Consider the following 24,809-nt stretch of genomic DNA (forward strand, 5'->3'; position numbering starts at 1 on the left):
CACCTTGTCTGATTTGGAAAGATTTATTTTGCAAATTATGGTGGAAAGTAAGTATTTGGTCACTGAAAAACATGCAAGATTTCTGGCTCTCACAGACCTGTAACTTCTTCTTTAAGATGCCCCTCTGTCCTCCACTCATTACCTGTAGTAATGGCATCTGTTTTTAACGTATTATCAGTGTAAAAGACACCTGTCTACAACCTCAAACAGTCACACTCCAAACTCCACTATGGTGAAGACCAAAGAGCTGTTGAAGGACACCAGAAACAAAATTGTAGCCCTGCACCAGGCTGGGAAGACTGAATCTGCAATAGGCAAGCAGCTTGGTGTGATGAAATCAACCGTGGGAGCAATAATAAGAAAATGGAAAACATACAAGACCACTGATAATGTCCCTCAATCTGGGGCTCCATGCAAGTTCCCACCCTGTGGGGTCAAAATGATCACAAGAATGGTGAGTAAAAATCCCAGAACCACACGGGGGGACCTAGTGAATGACCTGCATAGAGCTGAGATCACCGTAACAAAGGCTACCATCAATAACACACTACGTTGCCAGAGACTCAGATACTGCAGTGCCAGACGTGTCCCCCTGCGTAAGCCAATACATGTCCGGGACCGTCTGAAGTTTGCTAGAGAGCATTTGGATTATCCAGAAGAGTATTGGGAAAATTTCATGGTCTGATGAAACCAGAGTATAACTGTTTGGTAGAAACAAAACTCGTCATGTTTGGAGGAGACAGAATGCTGAGTTGCATCCAAAGAACACCATACCTACTGTGAAGCATGAGGGTGGCAACATCATGCTTTGGGGATGTTTCTCTGCAAAGGGACCAGGAAAACTGATCCATGAACATGAAAGAATGAATGGGGCCATGTATCGTGAGATTTTGAGTGCAAACCTCCTTCCATCGGCAAGGGCATTGAAGATGAAACGTGGATGGGTCTTTTAGCATGATAATGATCCCAAGCACCCTGCCAGGGCAACGAAGGAGTGGCTTTGTAAGAAGCATATGAAGGTCCTGGAGTGGTCTAGCCATACTCCAGATCTCAGCCCCATAGAAAACCTTTGGACGGAGTTGAAAGTCCGTGTTGCCCAGTGCGACAGGCCCAAAACATCACTGCTGTAGAGGAGATCTGCATGGTGGAATGGGCCAACATACCACCAACAGTGTGTGCCAGCCTTGTGAAGACTTACAGAAAACGTTTGACCTCTGTCATTGCCAACAAAGGATATATGACAAAATATTGAGATTAACTTTTGTTAATGACCAAATACTTATTTTCCACCATAATTTGCAAAATAAATCTTGCCAAATCAGACAAGGTGATTTTCTGGATTTGTTTTCTCATTTTGACTCTCATAGTTGTGGTCTACCTATGTCAATTACAGGCCTCTCTCATCATTTTAAGTGGGAGAACTTGCACAATTGGTGGCAGACTTTTTTTCCCCACTGTATCTATTCTATTTTAACCTGTCAGTGTGATTTTACTATATGCGATAGATGAATTGCTGCCTTTTCAAAGGACATGGGGGATCCCACACCTTTTTTTTTCTGAAAGGAATTTATTTATTAAAAAAAACATGTACAGTAAACTTCACACATAAAGCACTCATTATATATCTCACTCATATATTTATATATATATATATATATATATTTTTTTTTTGTATCTATCTATCTATTCATATCAGATCCGAAGCTAGATTTTTGGTTCAGGGGGGCGAAACTTCTGAGTGGGCCCCTAACCAGGTAACCTTGATTACAACTCGGTGACGCGCCCTAATAGTGGAGGAGAACCTCAGCAGATGACCGCGCTGTTACTGAAGATAATCTCTATGTTAAGACCAATATGGATATTACCGCCATATGGTCAGTGGTAGATACCAGCCCTACAGAACATGTAAGAGATCACTGCACAGTTACAGATAATGACTTACCGCTGACGTTCTTTCTGATGGAATTGTTCATTTTTCCCGTCTTTTCCATCTGGCCCAGACCGACATGACAACTTCTTCCAGCTACAACTTGTCTGCAGAGACTACAACAAAGACACATTTCACCTCTCACATTCCAGCCCTATCACCATCTATCCCCAACCTGCACAAACTCCTCATCCTGCTGATACCCCAATACTGAGCCTCTGCTGCCGTATGTGTCCCTATTACTGCCCCTGATACCCCAATACTGAACCGCTGATGCCGTATGTGACCCTATTACTGCACCTGATACCCCAATACTGAGCCTCCGCTGCAGTATGTGACCCTATTACTGCACCTGATACCCCAATACTGATCCGCTGCTGCCGTATGTGTCCCTATTACTGCACCTGATACCCCAATACTGTGCCGCTGCTGCCGTATGTGTCCCTATTACTGCACCTGATACCCCAATACTGAGCCGCTGCTGCCGTATGTGTCCCTATTACTGCACCTGATACCCCAATACTGAGCCGCTGCTGCCGTATGTGTCCCTATTACTGCACCTGCTACCCCAATACTGAGCCTCCGCTGCAGTATGTGACCCTATTACTGCACCTGATACCCCAATACTGAGCCGCTGCTGTCGTATGTGTCCCTATTACTGCACCTGCTGTGCCCTCTAAATTCTAAAGCTAAATTCTAAACTCTCTACAATATAGTAATGCCAGGTGCAAGTGCCCTAGAAAACAGTGCCCATATTTTGCCCCCTAGAAAGTAATATTGCCCTGTGTGCCCCTTTTATAGCCACAGTAACCTGAGTTCCCCTATAACAATAAGTGCCCACTTTAATAATGTCCCGAGTCTCCCTCTGTAAAGCTCCCCTATACACAGCATGATGCTCTCTTATACACAGTATAATGCCCCCTCACTGTATAGTACAACCCACACAGTATACTGACTCCTTAGTAGCCCCCAAACTGTTTGATGGCTCCAACAATGTATAATGACCCCCACACTGTAATCTCCATACTGTATGATGGCCCCCTAGATAACCTCCTTATACAGTAGCATAATGCACCAAATAGTCCACAATATAGTATAATGCACTCCCCATAGGCAGACTCTATAGCATACGGCAGCCCCCATAGGCAGACTCTGTAGTATAAGGCAGAACCCCCATAGGCAGACCCTGTAATAAGGCAGTACCCCCATAGGCAGACCCTGTAATAAGCTGGCAGACCCTGTAATAAGACAGCACCCCCATAGTCAGACTCTGTAATAAGGCAGCCCCCATAGGCAGACCCTGTAATAAGGAAGCACCCCATAGGCAGACCCTGTGATAAGGCAGTACCCCCATAGGCAGACCCTGTAATAAGCCGGCAGACCCTGTAATAAGGCAGCACCCCCATAGTCAGACCCTGTAATAAGGCAGCCCCCTTAGTCACTCTGTAATAAGGCAGCACCCCCATACTCAGACCCTGTAATAAGGCAGCCCCCCATAGGCAGACCCTGTAATAAGGCAGCACCCCCATAGGCAGACCCTGTAATAAGGCAGCACCCCCATAGTCAGGCTCTGTAATAAGGCAGCCTTCATAGTCAGACCCTGTAATAAGGCTGCACCCCCATAGGCAGACCCTGTAATAAGGCAGCACCCCATAGGCAGACCCTGGAATAAGGCAGTACCCCCATAGGCAGACCCTGTAATAAGCCGGCAGACCCTGTAATAAGGCAGCACCCCCACAGTCAGACTCTGTAATAAGGAAGCCCCCATAGTCAGACCCTGTAATAAGGCTGCACCCCCATAGGCAGACCCTGTAATAAGGCAGCCCCCATAGTCAGACCCTGTAATAAGGCAGCACCCCCATAGGCAGACCCTGTAATAAGGCAGACCCCATAGGCAGACCCTGTAATAAGGCGGCAGACTCTGTAATAAAGCTGCACCCCCACAATCAGACCCTGTAATAAGGCAGCTCCCTTAGTCAGACTCTGTAATAATTCAGCACCCCCATACTCAGACCCTGTAAAAAGGCAGCCCCATTATAAGGCAGCACCCCCATACTCAGACCCTGTAATAAGGCAGCCCACCCATAGGCAGACCCTGTAATAAGGCAGCACCCCCATAGGCAGACCCTGTAATAAGGCGGCAGATCCCCACAGGCAGACCCTGTAATAAGGCAGCAGCACCCATAAAGAAATAAATAAATACTCACCTCTCTTCTTCCTGGTTCCTGCGCTGCTCCCGCTGATCTCCTGACAGTGGGCGCCGGGCAGTGACGTCATCTCGCCTGCTGTCAGTGTCGGCGACGTCAGACGCCGACACTGACAAGGGGATGATGGGAGAAGGAGCGTAGCATAGCGCCTATACAGTTACAGTAGTGTAGCTCCGGGTGGGCCACCTCAGAGCACCAGGCCCGGGGCGCCAGCACCCTCTGCCCCCCCCCCGGTAGCTACGCTACTGATTCATATATATCTTGAAGAATATTTCCTTGGAAAATGATGTGTAAATGACAGAGATTTGCTCTATGTAAAAGCTCATGTTAAAAATGCATTTCAATTGGATCACATTCACATATAAAACTGATGTAAATCGGATGCTAGGTGTTAAAATCAGATTGTACTTGCATGAAAATCGCATGACACTCGTATGACACTCATCCCATTTTTCAGGACCGAAATCGGACTGGTTTTTTTTCACGGTGATGGGTATGAGCCTGTAAGAGGAAGAACCAGAATGGGGGTACCTTTCTCACGCCGCCTCCGTAACTGCCAGGGCTGTCACCCATGTTGCAGAAGGGAAGATTTTCATTCCAGGATGAACCCTTGCATGTGACTGTAGAAGGCGGGGCCGAGATAAATAGCGCTCCGTGTGGGAAAAGAGTCAGAGCCCGGGCAGGAATGCTAAGTGGTGAGTCGGGTGCTGTGTCCGCTGTGAGGGCAGAGCAATCCGTTTGCGCAGGCCGACTCGAAAGTACCCCTGCATACAGGTCCACCGCTGGTGGACGACTAACCAGCAATTCCCTGCTATCCTCCGAGCTTGGAGGTGACTCAGACTTGACGCCGGAGACTGCACAGGTGTGTGACACCGTGAGAGACAGGCGTCTAGGCCAGTGCTCTGCTACCCAGGATTCGTATACACCGCGAAGCTAAGTCCTGTTCCGGTGGTTTCACACATTGGACCCAGTACCGTGCCAGACACACGTGGGCATGGGAAAGCTACTCTCTCCTAAGAGACTAAGTCTAGACGTCACGCGCCGCTGTTGTCGGTGCCACTGTTGGATCCCCATCCGTCACAGACTTCATCGAGACTTCACGTACCACTGTTGTCGGTGCCACAGTTGGAACCCTGAGATGCCACACACAAGAAGACTACAGTCTGATAAGTTTCACCTCTTTAATTACTAAACTATTGCTCGTCCCTGTCCTAACCTGCCACTCTCCCAGTTCTGTCCCATTCCCTATCACTACCCTGCAACCTATTACTCCCTACGTGGAGTGCGCTTGTTGTTAAATAAAACTTTTAACTCTTGATCTGCCTCCTGTCCGTGATGACATCCCGCGTTCCTGCGATTTCTACAAGCCCTCAGACAGGAAATCAACAGTAACTGATCAACAGAGGAAGCTCTGTCTTTTTTTCTCAATGCATGGTGTGTTGTGTGATTGTCTGGGTGAACTTCTGTAAAGAACAGAAAGATAATACCTGGATTTGTTGCAGTACGTTCTTTAGCTGAACTAGGAATTCTTTGGCTTCTTTTGCTTTATCAGAAACTCCGCTCAAAGCTTGAGAAAGCTGTGCCTGTGAAAAGATAAAATGAAAGATACCAGATGTGAACACCATTTCCATCTATTAGTATTCAAGGAACTATTCAAGGCTTCATTGCTATGTCTTGCATGCAATTCTCTATTCTCAAGTCTAACCATACAAAAGGTAACTTCCTAAATGGAAAGACACATGTTTGCTGACCCTAAAGTGGAATCAAACACTGCCAGGTTGTCTTTAGAAATCAGAACTAGAAGACCTCCTAAGGAATATAAAGAGAGAAAACGCTTACAAAGTCTATCAATGGATTGAATGGTAAAATTCCTTCTACAGCTATGGCCATTTCTTCTCATTTACGAAATTGCTGTAGCATCCTCCACTCACCCGGCAGGGACATCAACTCACTCCCCGTCCCGGCCCTCAGGCCATGCGTGCTCTTCCTGCTGCTTTCTCCTGAGGTCACTGAGCTTAGGGAGAAAGCTCATGCCAATGGCTGGGAGACACTTATTATTTAAGACACCGCCACCTGTTGTGAGCTTCCTAGGAAACATGTTCACTCTGCTTGTTTGCATACTTCCTAATTCTCTGGTCCACTGTCCTAGTTTATCTTCCATTACCTGCCTGTACTAGCCTGTATACCAGCCTTACCTGCCTGTATACCAGATGTACCTGCCTGCACCTGTATACCAGTCATACCTGCAAGCACTTGCTGTTCCTGTATTCCTGCTATGCCTGCCTGTACCAGCCAAGCTTGCCCTATCGATGCCATTCCAGCTCCCTGCCCTTTGTCTAAGGTCTGCCCTGGAGTAGAACCTGGCATCCATCTGGAGCCAAGTCTAACCCCACCATCAGGGGCTCTAATGAGGAGTCAGGTGTTCGCCTAATTATGCCCCTCAAGGCTCTCCTCAGTCCACAGCACAGTGGTTCCACCACTACTCCTGTTACAATTGCTTAAGCTTATGTTCACACGAGACGTTTTTTTCTGCAGCAAAATCTGCTCTCTTGTCAGGAAAGAAGCTGCCTCAAAAACGCAAGTTTTTCATGTTTTTTGCTGCATTTTTTTGTGCGTTTTATTTGCTGCTACATTTGTCTCTTCTGCAGCCTGATAAAGTTTAGTGCAAAAAAATATTTGAATCTACTTCATGTGGTTTTGGCACAAAAAAATCAGAGCAAAACCTGATACCTGCGTTTTTTGCAGCGCTTTTTCACCACCCATTACTTTTAATGGGTGAAAAACATGGACAAAACACTGAAAGTGACATGCTCTATTCTTCAAAAACCATGCAAGGGCACAAAATACTGAGGACAAAAAAAAAACCAGTGTGCGCGCATGAGATTTCTGAATTGCCCTCATGAGGATAAAGTAACACATTTTCTAGTAATGTTTTTATTCCTCTAGTTAACCCCTCTCTAACCTCAGGTGTACTATTCCGTCCATGTGACCTGGGCCTTAACCCCTTTACCCCCAAGGGTGGTTTGCACGTTAATGACCGGGCCAATTTTTACAATTCTGACCACTGTCCCTTTATGAGGTTATAACTCTGGAACGCTTCAACGGATCCCGGTGATTCTGACACTGTTTTCTCGTGACATATTGTACTTCATGATAGTGGTAAAATTTCTTCGATATAACTTGCGTTTTTTTTGTGAAAAAAAAACAAAATTTGGCGAAAATTTTGAAAATTTTGCAATTTTCCAACTTTGAATTTTTATGCCCTTAAATCACAGAGATATATCACACAAAATACTTAATAGGTAACATTTCCCACATGTCTACTTTACATCAGCACAATTTAGGAACCAACTTTTTTTTGTCAGGGAGTTATAAGGGTTAAAAGTTGACCAGCAATTTCTCATTTTTAGTACACAAAGGAAGTAGCGGGCACCACAGCTATAAATAAATGAGGGAACATTTCCCCTGAGGAAGACGCTCTTGTAGCGTCGATACGCGTGGGGCTTCATTCCCTCCCAGCACGAGCACCTTGTATTGCATTTTCTCATCCCTACCCGGCACTTTTTTTGAGCCTCAGGTCTCCTGGACTTGTTCTTATCTTTGGGTTCTGGGCTATATGCCTCTGTGTAAGTGTACGGTCGCCTCTGTGTGGTATTCCTTGATTTAGAATGGGGTTATCCTAGTCCCAGGCTTCTGGGCAGTGCTATACACATTTTGTAAGCACTGATAAGGTTGCACAAAAGCTGTAATTTAAGCCCATAGAGTATAGCTGGCAGTGGATGAGTTTGCATATCTGAAATTGTATATATGTGCATTGTTTTGTATTTGATATTAGACTTTGTATGGTGCTCATTGGCATTTATTTCCATCTGTCTGGGGGGGGGGGTAACATGTGGCTTACTGGCCAAATGCTGTTCTTTGGGTTTTTTAAATGTTTTTATTTTTTTTGTTGTATGTCTTGTTTTGATATGCCTTGTATTAATAAAGTTGTTGTTTATTTTGATGGTTGATCCCAGTGTTATGCATATCCTTTTTTCTTGGTTTTCTTTCAATTTCTCATTTTTACAACACCATTTTTTTTTAGGGACCACATCTCATTTGAAGTCATTTTGAGGGGTCTATATGATAGAAAATACCCAAGTGTGACACCATGCTAAAAACTGCACCCCTCAAGGTGCTCAAAACCACATTCAAGAAATTTATTAACCCTTCAGGTGTTTAACAGGAATTTTTGGAATGTTTAAATAAAAATTAACATTTACATTTTTTTTACACAAAATTTATTTCAGCTCCAATTTGTTTTATTTTACCAAGGGTAACAGGAGAAAATGGACCCCAAAAGTTGTTGTACTATTTGTGCTCAGTACGCTGATACCCACATATGTGGGGGTAAACCACTGTTTGGGCACACCGCAGAGCTGGGAAGGGAAGGAGCGCCATTTGACTTTTCATTGCAAAATTGACTGGAATTGAGATGGAACGCCATGTTGCGTTTGGAGAGCCCCTGATTTGCCTAAACATTGAAACCCCCCACAAGTGACACCATTTTGGAAAGTAGACCCCCTAAGGAACTTATCTAGATGTGTGGTGAGCACTTTGACCCAACAAGTGCTTCACAGAAGTTTATAATGCAGAGCCGTAAAAATAAAAAATCATATTTTTTCACAAAAATTTTCTTTTTGCCCCCAATTTTTTATTTTCCCAAGAGTAAGAGAAGAAATTAGACCACAAAAGTTGTTGTGCAATTTGTCCTGAGTACGCCGATACCCCATATGTGGGGGTAAACTACTGTTTGGGCGCATGGCAGAGCTCGGAAGGGAAGGAGCGCCATTTGACTTTTCAATGCAAAATTGACTGGAATTAAGATGGGACGCCATGTCGCGTTTGGAGAGCCCCTGATGTGCCTAAACATTAAACCCCCCCACAAGTGACACCATTTTGGAAAGTAGACCCCCTAAGGAACTTATCTAGATGTGTTTTGAGAGCTTTGATCACAAGTGTTTCACTACAGTTTATAACGCAGAGCCGTGAAAATAAAAATTCTTTTTTTTTTAACAAAAATGATTTTTAGCCCCCAGTTTTGTATTTTCACAACGGTAACAGGAGAAATTGGACCCCAAAAGTTGTTGTCAAATTTGTCCTGAGTATGCTGATACCCCATATGTGGGGGGAACCACTGTTTGGGCGCATGACAGAGCTCGGAAGGGAAGGAGCGCCATTTGGAATGCAGACTTAGATGGATTGGTCTGCAGGCGTCACGTTGCATATGCAGAGCCCCTGATGTACCCAAACAGTAGAAACTCCCCACAAGTGACCCCATATTGGAAACTAGACCTCCCAAGGAACTTATCTAGATGTGTTGTGAGAACTTTGAACCCCCAAGTGTTTCACTACAGTTTACAACGCAGAGGCGGGAAAATAAAAAATCCTTTTTTTTCCCACAAAAATGATTTTTAGCCCCCCAAATTTATATTTTCCCAAGGGTAACAAGAGAACTAGGACCCCAAAAGTTGTTGTCCAATTTGTCCTGAGTACGCTGATGCCCCATATGTTGGGGTAAACCCCTGTTTGGGCGCGCGGGAAAGCTCGGAAGGGAAGGAGCACTGTTTTACTTTTTCAATGCAGAATTGGCTGGAATTGAGATCGGACACCATGTCACGTTTGGAGAGCCCCTGATGTGCCTAAACAGTGGAAACTCCCCAATTCTAACTGAAACCCTAATCCAAACACACCCCTAACCCTAATCCCAACGGTAACCCTAACCACACCCCTAACCCTGACACACCCCTAACTCTAATCCCAACCCTAATCCCAACCGTAAATGTAATCCAAACCCTAATCCTAACTTTAGCCCCAACCCTAACCCTAAATTTAGCCCCAACCCTAACCCTAACTTTAGCTCCAACCCTAGCCCCAACCCTAACCCTAGCCCTAACCCTAGCCCTAACTCTAACCCTAACCCTAACCCTATCCCTAACCCTAACCCAAACCCTAATGGGAAAATGGAATTAACTACATTTTTTTATTTTATTATTTTTCCCTAAATAATGGGGTGATGAAGGGGGGTTTGATTCACTTTTATAGCATTTGTTATAGCGGATTTTTATGATTGGCAGCCGTCACACACTAAAAGACGCTTTTTATAGCAAAAAAGTTTTTGCGTCTCCACATTTTGAGACCTATAATTTTTCCATATTTTGGTCCACAGAGTCATGCGAGGTCTTGTTTTTTGCAGGACGAGTTGACGTTTTTATTGGTAACATTTTCGGACACGTGACAGTTTTTACTCCGATTTTTGTGAGGCGGAATGACAAAAAAACAGCTATTCATGAATTTCTTTTGGGGGAGGCGTTTATACCGTTCCACGTTTGGTAAAATTGATAAAGAAGTTTTATTCTTCGGGTCAGTACGATTACAGCGATACCTCATTTATATAATTTTTTTATGCTTTGGCGCTTTTCTACGATAAAAACTATTTTATAGAATAAATAATTATTTTGGCATCGCTTTATTCTGAGCACTATAACTTTTTTATTTTTTCTTAGATGACGATGTATGGCGGCTCGTTTTTTGTGGGACAAGAAGACGTTTTCAGCGGTACCATGGTTATTTATATCCGTCTTTTTGATCGCGTGTTATTCCACTTTTTGTTCGGCGGTATGATAATAAAGCGTTGTTTTTTGTCTTGTTTTTTGTTTTTTTTTCCTACGGTGTTCACTGAAGGGGTTAACTAGTGGGACAGTTTTATAGGTCGGGTCGTTACGGACGCGGCGATACTAAATATGTGTACTTTTATTGTTTTTTTTTTCTATTTAGATAAAGAAATGTATTTATGGGAATAATAATTCTTTTGTTCTTTATTTAGGAATTATTTTTTTTTAATTTTTTTTTTACACATGTGGAATTTTTTTTTTAAACTTTTTTACTTTGTCCCAGGGGGGGACATCACAGATCGCTGATCTGACAGTTTGCACAGCACTCTGTCAGATCACCGATCTGACTTACAGTGCTGCAGGCTTACCTTTAACCCCCGAAACACTGCAATCAAACATGATTGCAGTGTTCCGCAGCCGGCACAGGAGCTGACAACCCCTTTGCCTTTGGATCGGAGACCCCGCAGCACGCCCCAGGGTCCCGATCGCTGCCACGGAGACCCGGTGTCGTCATGACGACATCCTGGTCTCCAGAGCTGAGAGACCTCATGTCATGCACAGTGATGACCAGGAAGTCTCTCAGGTCAGTGTAAAATACATGCAGCGATGACAGCTTCTATAACATGCAGATCTGCATGCTAAGTTTTAAATAATTGTAAAAATATTTAAAAAATAATACAAAATAATAATAAAAAATCAATATTTATTCTAGCAATAAATAAATATTTGAGTGAAAAAAAAATCTAAACAAAAAAAGTACACATATTTGGTATCCCCGCGTCCGTAATGACCCGCCCTATAAAATGGTCCCACTAGTTAACCCCTTTAATGGACACCAGAAAAAAAAACAAGGCAAAAAACAATGCTTTATCATCATGCTGCCGAACAAAAAAGTTGAATAACACACAATCAAAAAGACAGATATAAATAAACATGGTACCACTGAAAATGTCATCTTGTCCCGCAAAAAAAAAGCCCCGATACAGCTCCATCACCGGAAAAATAAAAAGTTACAGCTTTCTGAATAAAGCGATGCAAAAATAATTATTTTTTATATAAAATAGTTTTTATTGTATAAAAGCACCAAAACAAAAAAGATGATATAAATGAGGTATCGCTGTAATCGTACTGACCCGAAGAATAAAACTGCCTTATCAATTTTACCACACGTGGAACGGTATAAACGCCTCCCCCAAATAAGTTCATGAATTTCTTGTTTTTTTGCATTCTGCCTCCCAAAAATCAGAATAAAAAGCGATCAAAAAAACGTCATGTACCCAAAAATGGTACCAATAAAAATGTCCACTCGTCCCGCAAAAACAAAACCTCACATTACTCTGTGGACCAAAATATGTAAAAATTATAGCTCTCAAAATATGGTGATGCAAAAACTATTTTTTGCAATAAAAACCGTCTTTTAGTGTGTGACAGCCAGGGCCGTATTTGCCACTAGGCACTTGAGGGCATGTGCCTAGGGTGCCAGGATGCGGCACCTGAGCAAGTTTTTTTTTTTAAGGCCGGGGTCATCTTCTTGAAGACATCATACTCGCCCTCCTCCCATAGGTGTGGAGCGCATATTTATTACTTTAATGAGTGGTGCCATGTGACCACTTAACACTGGAAGGAGCTGCAGGCCCCGGGACGAAGCAGGGAATTGCAGAGACTTAGCCAGGAGAGTGAAAATAAGGGGGAGGGTGAGCCATGCGATATTCAACTGTCCGCGTTCCACCGCTGGGCTGTGTCTTTCGCGTCCTTTGGCTGTGACGTTCAGGCCAGAGGGGGCGATGACGTGTTAAGTGCGTGCCCTTTGCCTGAACAGTCACTGCAGAGACTCGGAAGACACAGAGGCGCGTGGCGGTGGAACGGGGACAGGTGAATATCGCAAGTGCCGGGGGCCTGAGCCAGCAGCGACTCCGGCACCTGGCCCCCATAGCGCGCCGGTGTCCCCGCCTGCTCAGGACACCGGCACCTAGCCAGGTGAGTATATCATTTTTATTTTTTTAATCGCAGCAGCAGCATACGGAGGCATATTATTCTATGGAGCATCTTATGGGGCCATCAACCTTTATGGGTCACCATACGGGGCATATAATTTCATGGAGCATCTTATGGGGCCATTATTAACCTTTGTGTAGCATTATATGGGGCATATAATTCTATGGAGCATCTTATGGGGCCATCAACCTTTATGGAGCAGCATATGGGGCATATTATTCTATGAAGAATCTTATGGGGCCATCAACTTTTATGGAGCACTATATGGGGCATTGTTCTATGGAACAACTTATGGGGCCATCATTAACCTTTTATGCAGCATTATATGGGGCATATTTTAATATGGAGCATCTTATGGGGCCATTATTAACCTTTGTGCAGCATTATATGGGGCGTATTTTGTATGGAGCATCTTATGGGGCCCATCATGAACTTTATGGAGCATTATATGGGACGTATTTTGTATGGAGCATCTTATGGGGCTCCTGATTCAATATGGATATTCAAAAACATTTAACCTATTGATGTCTCAATTAATTTTACTTTTATTGGTATTCATTTTTATTTTTGAAATTTACCAGTAGCTGCTGCATTTCCCACCCTAGGCTTACACTCGAGTCAATAAGTTTTCCCATTTTTTTGTGGCAAAATTAGGGGTCTCGGCTTATACTCGGGACGGCTTATACTCTACTACATATGGTAATTCTCATGTTTTTATTTATGTTAGGAACGATAAAGGGAATGTCCAGGTTTGTAATGAGTCTGCAGTCATTTTTTGTGACCGCAGACTGCTGAATTCTCACAGTGCGCACTGCACGCTGTCAGGATTCTCTCATGCTGGCGATTTACATACATGTAGTCATGCGCTGACTAGACATGTGTGACCTCACTCAATGAAAATGAACTAAGTGAGGCCGGGCACGTCTAGTTGGAATGTGGTCAGAGGTATACAATCACATGCTTGTGCTGACATGACTGTCCACCGGCAAGGGAGAATCCTAAAAGTGTGCAGTGCATTAGTTGTGAGAATTCAGAAGCCTGCGATGTCAGGATTCAGCTCTGCAGGTTCCAGTAGTCATCACATGGACACTTCACTCATATGCGATTTTCATACTTATGGTCCTGTGACACCGAGCTTCTCTTCCTGCTTCTCTCAGTTTTTCACTGAACATTGAGAGCATTAGGGAGGGGAGCTTGTGGGCACATGACTGAGTGTGCAAATCGCATATGTCCTTGGGAAGGGGGGAGCCAAAATTAATTCTTGCCCCGGGTGCCAGAAAACCTAGATACACCTCTGCCGGTATGCTACTGCGAGCGGTGATTACAGGGTCCGGTGGAGGGATGTCTGTGCACAGTGCAGCACAGGCAATGAGGCAGGGACTGAGGGTGTGCACAGAGAGAGAATGGAGACCCGGAGACTGCCCATCCCAGTCTGCGCCATAGCCTGGAGCCCTCATTATCAGAGGAATATGTTAGTTAATAAATTGTTTTTGTAAAGCTTTATAGTGTAGTTTTAGGTCAGAGAGGGATGGTTAGGGATGAGCTAGCAATGTGCAGGGACAGGTAGTGATGGCTACTTGTCGACATGTGCGGAACTTGTGGTTTTGCACTTGCGGTGAGACAAAAAAAACACTGCTAGCAGCGTCTTTTTTCCATTACTGCAAGCACTGCATTTGCCGGATCGTGGCAACACTGCATGTGCCGTACATGTCCGCAAGTCCCATAGGGAATGAATGAGGCCGAACGCAGTGTTGCTGAAAGTGATCCGTTAGGCAGCAGATGCGAAAAAATTGCCGCATCTGCTGCAAAAGGCTACTTTAACATCAGCGATTTTTGCCAAAGTCACTGCCGATAGTGTCATACTCACCAATGGGGGAGGCAGCACCAAAAGTGCCTAGGGCAGCATAAACTCTAAATACGGCCCTGGTGACAGCAGCCAAACATAAAAACCCACTAAAACTCCTCTTTCACGCTACAGTAAGCGCTGTTCCCTGGCGCCGGGTGCTGAACACGGCTCTCATCATTCTCCCCTGTTCTGCCGGCGATTGGCACAAGCAGGGGAGAATCATTCTCCCCTGCTTATGCCGATCGCCGGTAGAACAGGGGAGAATGATGAGAGTCGTGTTCAGCACCTTGCGCCGAGGAACAACGCTTACTGTAATGCTTCTTCCCCGGCGCCGATGCGTGTCACATGGATGACATCCATGTGTGTTATGTGTATTCACGTGTGCTGGATGTTTTGTGGCCCATGCTGACACTATTAAACGGACATGTCAGCGTGTTTTGCCCCCGGACACATGGTTCGTGGAAACACACTGACATGTGCACAGACCCAGTCACTTGAATAGGCGAATAGAACTCAATTCCACCCGAGTCTCTCCACATGGCTGCCCAATGGTATAAAATTCTGTGACACACCCATGGTGTCAGTATGATCACTGCACCCTTAGGCCTGTCCCACACGTCCAGATAATTCCAGTACCGGAAAAATTGGTACCGGAGTTATCCGTGTCCGTGTGTCCGTGAGCTCACGTGGCACATCAGTCTGGCACACGTGCGGCAGCCGTGTGCCGCCCCTGTGCCGACTGGGTACCACACGGACCGTGCAGGAGACAGCGCTAGAGATAAGCGCTGTCCCCTGCATCTGGTGCTGAAGCCGGAATTCATTCCTTCTTCCCAGCGGCGTTCGCTGGAGAGAAGGAATGAAAAATCATTGTTTTTTTTATTTTTTTTGTGTTTAAAATAAAGATCCTTGTCACCACCCCCATCCCACCACCTGTGCGCCCGCCCGCTGGAAACAAAATACTCACTCGGCTCCCTCGATACTTCCTCTAAGCGCCGCAGCTTCTTCCTGTATGAGCGGTCACGTGGTGCCGCTCATTACAGTGATGAATATGCGGCTCCACCCCTATGGGTGTTAATGTGGTAAATGACTATTCTAACTGCACGTCTGGTTTGTAATGCAATATCTTCATAGGAGAATAGAGACCCATTTCCAACAACCATCATTCCAGTGTTCTTATGGTACTTTGTGTTTGCTAACTGTGTAAGAAGGCTAATGGATGGTTAGAATACCTTTAAAACCCTTGTGCAAGTATGTTAGCACAGCTGAAGAGTTTGGCTGATAACAGAACCTATAAACCTGACCTTCCTTTGAGCTAGTTGAGAATGTGGAGCATTACATTTGTTGGTTCCATTAAACTCTCAAAATGGCCAGAAAAAAAGAACTTTCATGTGAAACTCGACAGTCTATTCTTGTTCTTAGAAATGAAGGCTATTCCATGCGAGAAATTGCCAAGAAACTGAAGATTTCCTACAACGGTGTGTACTACTCCCTTCAGAGGAGAGTACAAACAGGCTCTAACCAGAGTAGAAAGTGAAGTGGGAGGCCCCGCTGCACAACTAAGCAACAACACAAGTACATTAGAGTGTGCAGTTTGAGAAATTGACGCCTCATAGGTCCTCAACTGGCAGCTTCATTAAATAGTACACGCAAAATGCCACTGTCAAAGTCTACAGTGAAGAGGCAACTCCGGGATGCTGGCCTCCAGGGCAGAGTGGCAAAGAAAAAGCCATATCTGAGACTGGCTAATAAAAGGAAAAGATTAATATGGGAAAAAGAACACATTGGACAGAAGAAGATTGGAAAAAAGTGTTATGGACAGACGAATCCAAGTTTGAGGTGTTTGAAGAACATTTGTGAGACACAGAACAACTGAAAAGATGCTGGAAGAGTGCCTGACGCCATCTGTTAAGCATGGTGGAGGTAATGTGATGGTCTGGGGTTGCTTTGGTGCTGGTAAAGTGGGTGATTTGAACAATGTAAAAGGGATTTTGAATAAGGAGAGCTATCACTCCATTTTGCAACGCCATGCCATACCCTGTGGACAGCGCTTGATTGGAGCCAATTTCATCCTACAACAGGACAATGACCCAAAGCACACCTCCAAATTATGCAAGAACTATTTAGGGAAGAAGCAGACAGCTGGTATTCTTTCTGTAATGGAGTGGCCTGCACAGTCACCAGATCTCAACCCCATTGAGCTGTTGTGGGAGCTGCTTAACCGTATGGTACGCAAAAAGTGCCCATCAAGCCAAACCAACTTGTGGGAGGGGCTTCTGGATGCATGGGGTGACATTTCTCCAGGTTACCTCAGCAAATTATGTGCTAGAATGCCAAAGGTCTGCAATGCTGTAATTGCTGCAAAGGGAGCATTCTTTGACAATAGCAAAGTTTGAAGGAGAAAATTATTATTTCAGATAAAAATCTTTTTTTCGAACCTTGTCAATGTCTAGACTACATTTTCAATTCATTTGGCATCTCATTTGATTAATAAAAGTATGAGTTTTCATGGAAAACACAAAATTGTCTGGGTGACCCTAAACTTTTGAATGGTAGTGTATCTATTACACTGTGTTACAAAGGTTTTGTCCCTAGGACAATTGTGAGTGTTCCTGATAGATTTTTTCATGCTGATTTCAGAAATGACTTCAGAATTTTCCTATCACGAATGGTTTTTGAGAAATGATACAAAACATTATAATATTCTGTTATAATATTCTGTTAATGCATTTTCTACATTCTCACTTGGACTTTTTTCCAGCCAATCTTGTTGCCGTTAGCGATGAACACGGTGAAAGATTTCACCAAGACATTGCGCTGATGGAGAAAAGGTATCAGGGAAAGTGGAGTACGTCAATGCTGGCTGAACAATTGCTTGCACAGCGACGACCCCGGTCACGTGATCGGGGGTCTTCACTGCGTTACCATCACAACCAGAGGTCTGCTCGAGACCTCTATGGTTGTTGATGGCAGATTGCTATGAGCGCCACCCTATGGTCGGCGCTCATAGCGAGCCTGTAATTCTGCTGCATAGAGGTGATCTGAGCAACACCTCTATGTAGCCAGAGGTGATCACCCCATGGCAGCTTCTAGCCTCCTATGGAGACTATTGAAGCATGCCAAAAGTAGAAAAAAAAAAGTATTTAAAAACATTACAAAAAAATAAAAAAATATGAAAGTTCAAATCACCCCCCTTTCGCCACAATCAAAATAAAACAATTAAAAAAAAAATCAAATCTACACATATTTGGTATCGCCGGGTTCAGAATCACCCGATCTATCAATAAAAAAGAATTAACGTGATTGGTAAACGGCGTAGCGATAAAAAAATCAAAATGCCAGAATTATGTTTTTTTGGTCACCGCAACATTGCATTAAAATGCAATAACAGCCGATCAAAAGAACATATCTGCACAAAAGTGGTATCATTTAAAATGTCAGCTCGGGCCGCAAAAAATAAGCCCTCACCCAGCCCAAGATCACGAAAAATGAAGACGCTACAGGTATCGGAAAATTGCGCTATTTATTTTATTATTTTTTTTAGCAAACTTTGGAATTTTTTTAACCACTTAGATAAAAGAGAACCTAGACATGCTTGTTGTCAATCAACCCATAATGACCTGGAGAATCATAATGGCAGGTCAGTTTTAGCATTTAGTGAACCTAGCAAAAAAGCCAAACAAAAAACAAGTGTGGGATTGCACTGTTTTTGAAATTTCACCGCACTTGGAACTTTTTTCCCGTTTTCAAGTACACGACATGGTAAAACCAATGGTGTCGTTCAAAAGTATAACTCGTGTCGCAAAAAATAAGCCCTCACATGGCTAAAAGCTAGCGACTGGGGGCCGATGTTTATAGCCTAGGAAGGGGTTAATAACCATGGATCTTCCCAGGCTATGAATATCAGCTCAAAGCTGTATATTTAGCCTTTTTGTTATGGACCTGGTGGTTAGGTGCACCTGGAATGACCTGATGGTTAAACTAAAAGGCAGGACGAGCTCTGGGAAGTGGGAACTCTGCTGACCGCAAATCCTAATCCTATAACACACACACTAGAAATAGCTGTGGAGCATACCTAACTCTCCCTAGACGCCTCTTCACAGCCTAAGAGCTAACTACCCCTAAAGATAGGAAAATAAGCCTTACCTTGCCTCAGAGAAAATTCCCCAAAGGTAAAGGCAGCCCCCCACATATATTAACTGTGATTTAAGAGGAAAGTCACAAACACAGGGATGAAACAGGTTTCAGCAAAGGAGGCCAGACTTACTAGATAGACTGAGGATAGGAAAGGGATCTATGCGGTCAGCACAAAAAACTACAAAAAGCCACGCAGAGTGTGCAAAAAGACCCCCGCACCGACTCACGGTGCTGAGGTGCCACTCTGCAACCCAGAGCTTCCAGCTAGCAAGGCAATATCATGTTAGCAAGCTGGACAAGAACTTAGCAAGTACTAAGAAATATATTCAGTACACAAAACAACAAATGAACTAGCAGGGACTTAGCTTCTGCTGGAGTAGACAGGTCATCAGAAAGATCCGAGAGAGATCTGAACCAGTGCTAATACATTGACAGCTGGCATGGAGTAACGATCTGAGTGGAGTTAAATAGAGAAGCCAACCCAGCCGCAAACGAGGGCAGCTGAGGAGGCAACCTCAGAACCAGCAGTTCCACTCACAGCCACCAGAGGGAGTCCATGGACAGAACTCGCCGAAGTATCATTCATGACCACAGGAGGGAGTTCAAGAACGGAATTCACAACAGCCTTTACTGGCTATTAAAATAGGGGGACCCCAAAAAAACACGACGTTGGGCCCCCCTATAATTGATAGCCACAAAGGCTATGCAGACAGCTGCGGGCTGATATTCATAGCCTAGGAAGGGGCCATGGATATTGTACCCCCCGGCTACAAACACCAGCTCACAGCCGCCCCAGAAATGGCGCATTTCTAAGATGCGCCAATTCCGGCACTTAGCCTCTCTCTTCCCACTGCCCTATAGCAGTGGAATATGGGGTAATAGGGGGTATAGTCACCTTTGTATTGTAAGGTGACATCAAGCTGGCTTAGTAATGGAGAGGCGTCAATAAGATACCTATCCATTACTAATCCTATAGTTGTTAATGGGTTAAAAAAAAGACTCAGCCAGAAAAAGTATTTTAATTAAATAAAACATTACACAGTTTTGCCATCTTTATTGTTCTGTCAATCCATGCGATGCCCTCGATCTCCTGCAAAAAAAAGTAAAAAATAGTAAACCAACACAAATACTCCCTGGTCCGACGCAGTACATTTAATAACGAATGTCCCACTACGATCTCCCCTATAGAGCTGTCACATCAGGAGATGTGACCCCTCTACAGGGCCTCCAGTGGCACACTGACAGGAGACAATGGCTCCTGCAGTGTTATCGCTGAGGGTTCAATGGGCTCTCACTTTACGGCACTGCTGCGTGAGAATTTTCCCACACAGCTGTGCCGCAAGTGACAGTATGAACTCTGCTGAACTTGGTGGAGGGATACAGTGCAGAGGATTATCTGCTGTCAGTGTATCACCGGTGCCCCTGGAGAGCGGTCACATCTGCTGATGTGACTGGTCTCCACGGGAGATCGTCGTGGGACACTCGTTATTAAATGGATAACATCGGATCACGGAGTGTACTATTGGTTTATTATTTTTTTTACAGGGCTTCGAGGACTAGGTGTATGGTGAGAATGTACTGTATGTTGTATGTATTGTATGTATATGTATCTACTGTATGTACTGTATGTGTATATGTGTGTAGGTGTTTTTTTTTTTTTACACAGCCAGATGATGGGACTACTACTGTCCCATTATCCAGCTAGCTGCCACTGTAGCAGGCATAGCAGCATGGGACTAGTAGTCCCATCGGACGATGCCTGCCTACACCCAGCCGCGCACACACACACACACAGCCCCACACACCCACCCACACAGACACACACAAACACCCGCACATCTTCTCCGCACACACACAGTCTCCGTCCACACACTCTTCCTCCTCCCGATCTGCAACGTTTCTTGCACTCAACTCCGCAGCAAAACCACAGATCTTTTTAAACCTGCGGTTTTTCTGTGGATTTGCCTGACACAATGGTAGTCAATGGGTGCAGAAACGCTGCAGATCCGCAAAAAGAATTGACATGCTGCGGAAAATAAAACGCTACGAATCCGCACATTTTTTTCCGCAGCATGAGCACACCAAATGTCAATTTCCCATTGACTAACATTGCTTGTGCACTACACTGCTGATTTGATGAAATTACGAGCGTCTAAAAACGCTGCGGAAACGCATCAAAATCTGCAATGTGTACACATAGCCTAAAGCTCAGCAGCAGTTCTGCTGTAACTTAATTCAGCTAACAGCGGTTTGTTCTGGAGTGATACTGCGATCACTGATTTTACAGTAAGAGCCATGATGATGAACTGCTCTGAGGGAAGTTGATGCTGCTTTTGCAAGATTTATAACCACAACTGGCCAGGACCTGCGAGTGAGGGGGAATAAAGTAAGTGAGCAGATATCAGTTTTAGGCCGGCGTCACAGTAGGCGTATGAGAATACGGTCCGTTTTTTACGGCCGTAATATGCAGAAATGTTCCCAAAATAGTGATCTGTATATCATCCGTAGGCAGAGTGTGGCAGCGTATTTTGCACATGTCATCCTCCGTATGTAATCCATATGGCATCCGTACTGAGATATTTTCTCGCAGGCTTGCAAAACCAACATAAAATCTATCCATGGGCTCAAATATTCATTAAAACATATATACAGTCTATATATATATATATATATATATATATATATATATATATATATACACACTGTATCTATATTTAATTCAGCGCTAGATAGCAGAAAAGCCGGTAATTCAATTGCCGGCTTTTCCTCTCTCCTTCACAAACCCGGCATGATATGAGACATGGTTTACATACAGTAAACCATCTCATATCCCTTCTTTTATTACATATTCCTCTTTACTAATGTAAGAAGTGTCTTGGTGTCAAATTTGGGGGCTCTAGCTATTAAATTAAAGGGTTAAATCGCGGAAAAAACTGGCGTGGGCTCCCGCGCAATTTTCTCCGCCAGAGTGGGAAAGCCAGTGACTGAGGGCAGATCTTAATAGCCTAGAGAGGGACCATGGTTGTTGCCCCCCCCCCTGGCTAAAAACATCTGCCCCCAGCCACCCCAGAAAAGGCACATCTGTAAAGATGCGCCTATTCTGGCACTTAGCCTCTCTCTTCCCACTGTAGTGGTGGGATATGGGGTAATGAAGGGTTAATGTCACCTTGCTATTGTAAGGTGACATTAAGCCAGGTTAATAATGGAGAGGCGTCAATTATGACACCTATCCATTATTAATCCAATAGTACGAAATGGTTAATAAAACACACACACATTATTAAAAGGTTTTAATCCACCTGAAGACCCTTGTCACCTGAAATAAAGTTAAACAAAACAAACAACAATATTCCATACCTTCCGTCGTTCAGTCTTGTCCCACTGTAAATCCATCTGAAGGGGTTAAATCATTTTACACCCAGGAGCTCTGCTAATGCAGCTGTGATCCTGTCTGTAAAACTTGGTCAACGAATGGAATGCAGGGGAATGTACTGTAGTTACCTCGAGTCACAGTGATGCCCCCTTCTGCTGGATGAACTCATATGAACTCGAGCCTGGGAAAATATTCTGAAAAGTGTACACGTAAATTGGCCAATTTATGCGCTAAACGCTCTCATTTTTTCATATTTCTAGTGCAGTAATGCAGTCTAACTTTCATGTTTCATGTTTGCATGTTTTGGCGCTACAGTGTGCTGCCTTGTTTGTTTGACTGTGTACGAGTTGGTGACTCTAGGTTCAGCACCTGTTCACACTTGATCTATGTTTGGATGTGACGGTCAGTTTTTTAAAATTTGTATCAACTTGCCTGACAGACATACATCAGTCGGTTCCAGACCCACCGAAGGACGGTAGCTTCCCTTAACACCGAAGCTGTCACAGACCGTCCAGGACCATGGTCTCTCCAAGTGCCTCCAGGAAGTCTCCACTCACAGGAGCTTCCAACACAGACTGTCCAGGTCCACGGTTTCTCTGTGTGATGTTCAGGACGCCGGTCCCCACCTGGGATCGTCCAACGCACAGGCGTGTAGCCTGTTCGGGTGCTATACAGGATGTTCGTCCAACACCCCAGGCCACGAGGTCCAAAGCCCCACCATGTGCTTTTCAGGGAGATAGCACTCCCATGATATAGGCTGTTCCAGGACCTTCAGCACAGAACCATTCAGGTCCATACTCAGAGCCCCATGTGACCCACACCCTGATCACATTATATACTTGTAACCACTCCCCTATGTGGGAGTGTGTGTGTGGCAAGTCTGACCCGCCCAGCTCAAAGAACTAGCCCTGCCAGCCTCCCTCTAACAACAACACAATTTACTTGTAGGACTACAGGTCCCAGAACATCTTTACTTCAGGCTGACAGTGCAGAGTATCTTCCTCTGCGACACACATACTGGCCATTCACAATAATGCCGGATTTTGTCTCATTACCAAAGTTATGCCTGCAATTGCCATGCATTCCTATGGCCTCAATTCACCTCCATGCGTATTCTGGGAAGACCTTGCAGCGCCCTTTACCTGTAACAGGGGTCACTGCATCACAGAACACTGTTTAGGGGTCGCCGAATAGTAGGTTTATGCACCACAGCAAGCCTTTGAAGGATTTTACATCTTGAAGTTTGCGGGACTCCAGAGGCACCAGCAGCTTCAAATAACTGTTTGCTGCTTTGTAATGGTATGTTGGCAGCTGCTCTCTTTATCCAATGAATTTGTCTGGCAGAAACCTTCCTCATTATGACTTTATCTGCATGAACTCTGTGCTCTGTTTCAGTCACAAATCTCTTCACAGTATGATGATCACTCTTAAGTTTTTGTGAAATATCTAATGTTTTCATACCTTGTCCAAGGCATTGCACTATTTAACCGCTTTTCAGCAGCAGAGAGATCCTTTTTATTTCCCATATTGCTTGAAACCTGTGGCCTGCTTAATAATGTGGAACATCATTTTTAAGTATCTGTGGGAGAGACGAGGGGAGAAGGAAAAGTTGGAGCTTGACACGCTGAGACATATATAATAAGCCGCTGCAATTGAATATAGCTGGTGGGTGCCGTACCTGCTGGTGATTTCAGCTGAAGTGAGGAAGAAGGAAGGGAGTTTCCAGCACATCCGTCCAGTTTGAGTAAAATTTCAATTTTATTTGAACATTTTAAAAAACAATTTTAAAAAAGAGAGAAAGAGACTCTGCCTGAAGCATTTCTGGCGCACCACGGCGCCCTTAGTCATACGCTTTAACCACTTCACGACCTTCAACGTACCCATACTTCCAGGTTAGTAGATACTTACCAACTTTGGACGTATGGATAAGTTCAGGCAGTTTAGCGCGAACCGGACCTGTATGCGCGTGATCGCTGCTGGGTGTTCAGCTGACATGACAGCTAACACTCACTGCCAGGAGCGATGCCCGCACTGTTCCTGGCAGCTTAACACTCTAAATGCTGCAACGTCATTGTGAGGGGCCGATTGTTCCCATGGTGACCCGACGTGGTCATGACGACATCTGGGTCACTAGGCACTAACAATTGTTTGACCATGCACAGTGCATGATCTAACAAGCTTGAATCTGCAGCACTCATGGGTGTTTATAACTGCGATCATACTGCAAAAAGTGAAAGTTCAATAGTAGAACCAAGTAAAAACTAAAACAAAATAAAAAATATTATTTTTTTAAATCACAAAATAATAATAATAATAATAATAATAATAATAATAATAATAGTAAAAATATGTATATATATTGTGCCCATAAATAAATGTTTTTCTAATATTTGGTATCACCATGTCCAGAACGACTCGACCTATAAAACAGTATCATTAGTAAACCCTTTAAGTAAATACTGTAAAAAACAAATAATAAACTAGACAACAAACTATGCTTTTTCATCATACTGCCTAAAAAGTTATATAAAACACAATAAAAAACGCGTAGAGTGCAGGAAAAACGTGATCCCAAACGTTTGGTTTAATGTTTCCAACAAATACAGAAACTCAATCCACAAAAAAAGGAAGTCCCCCTCAGGTCCAGAAATATAGGGGATTCCACATTACTGGT

General features: G+C 44.1%; 1 protein-coding gene across 2 annotated transcripts in view; it reads right to left on the minus strand.

Moving 5' to 3' along the window:
• TRIM67 (tripartite motif containing 67) overlaps nt 1-24,809 on the minus strand; it is a 286,203-nt gene that overhangs the window by 236,941 nt on the left and 24,453 nt on the right. For both annotated transcript variants that reach the window (XM_077283277.1, XM_077283276.1), the window contains exon 2: nt 5,622-5,717. In XM_077283277.1, the coding sequence (XP_077139392.1) occupies nt 5,622-5,717 (96 nt within the window). The remainder of the gene's footprint in view (nt 1-5,621; nt 5,718-24,809) is intronic.

The sequence above is a fragment of the Ranitomeya variabilis genome, chromosome 2 (assembly GCF_051348905.1).
Source record: "Ranitomeya variabilis isolate aRanVar5 chromosome 2, aRanVar5.hap1, whole genome shotgun sequence".
Classification (NCBI taxonomy): domain Eukaryota; kingdom Metazoa; phylum Chordata; class Amphibia; order Anura; family Dendrobatidae; genus Ranitomeya; species Ranitomeya variabilis.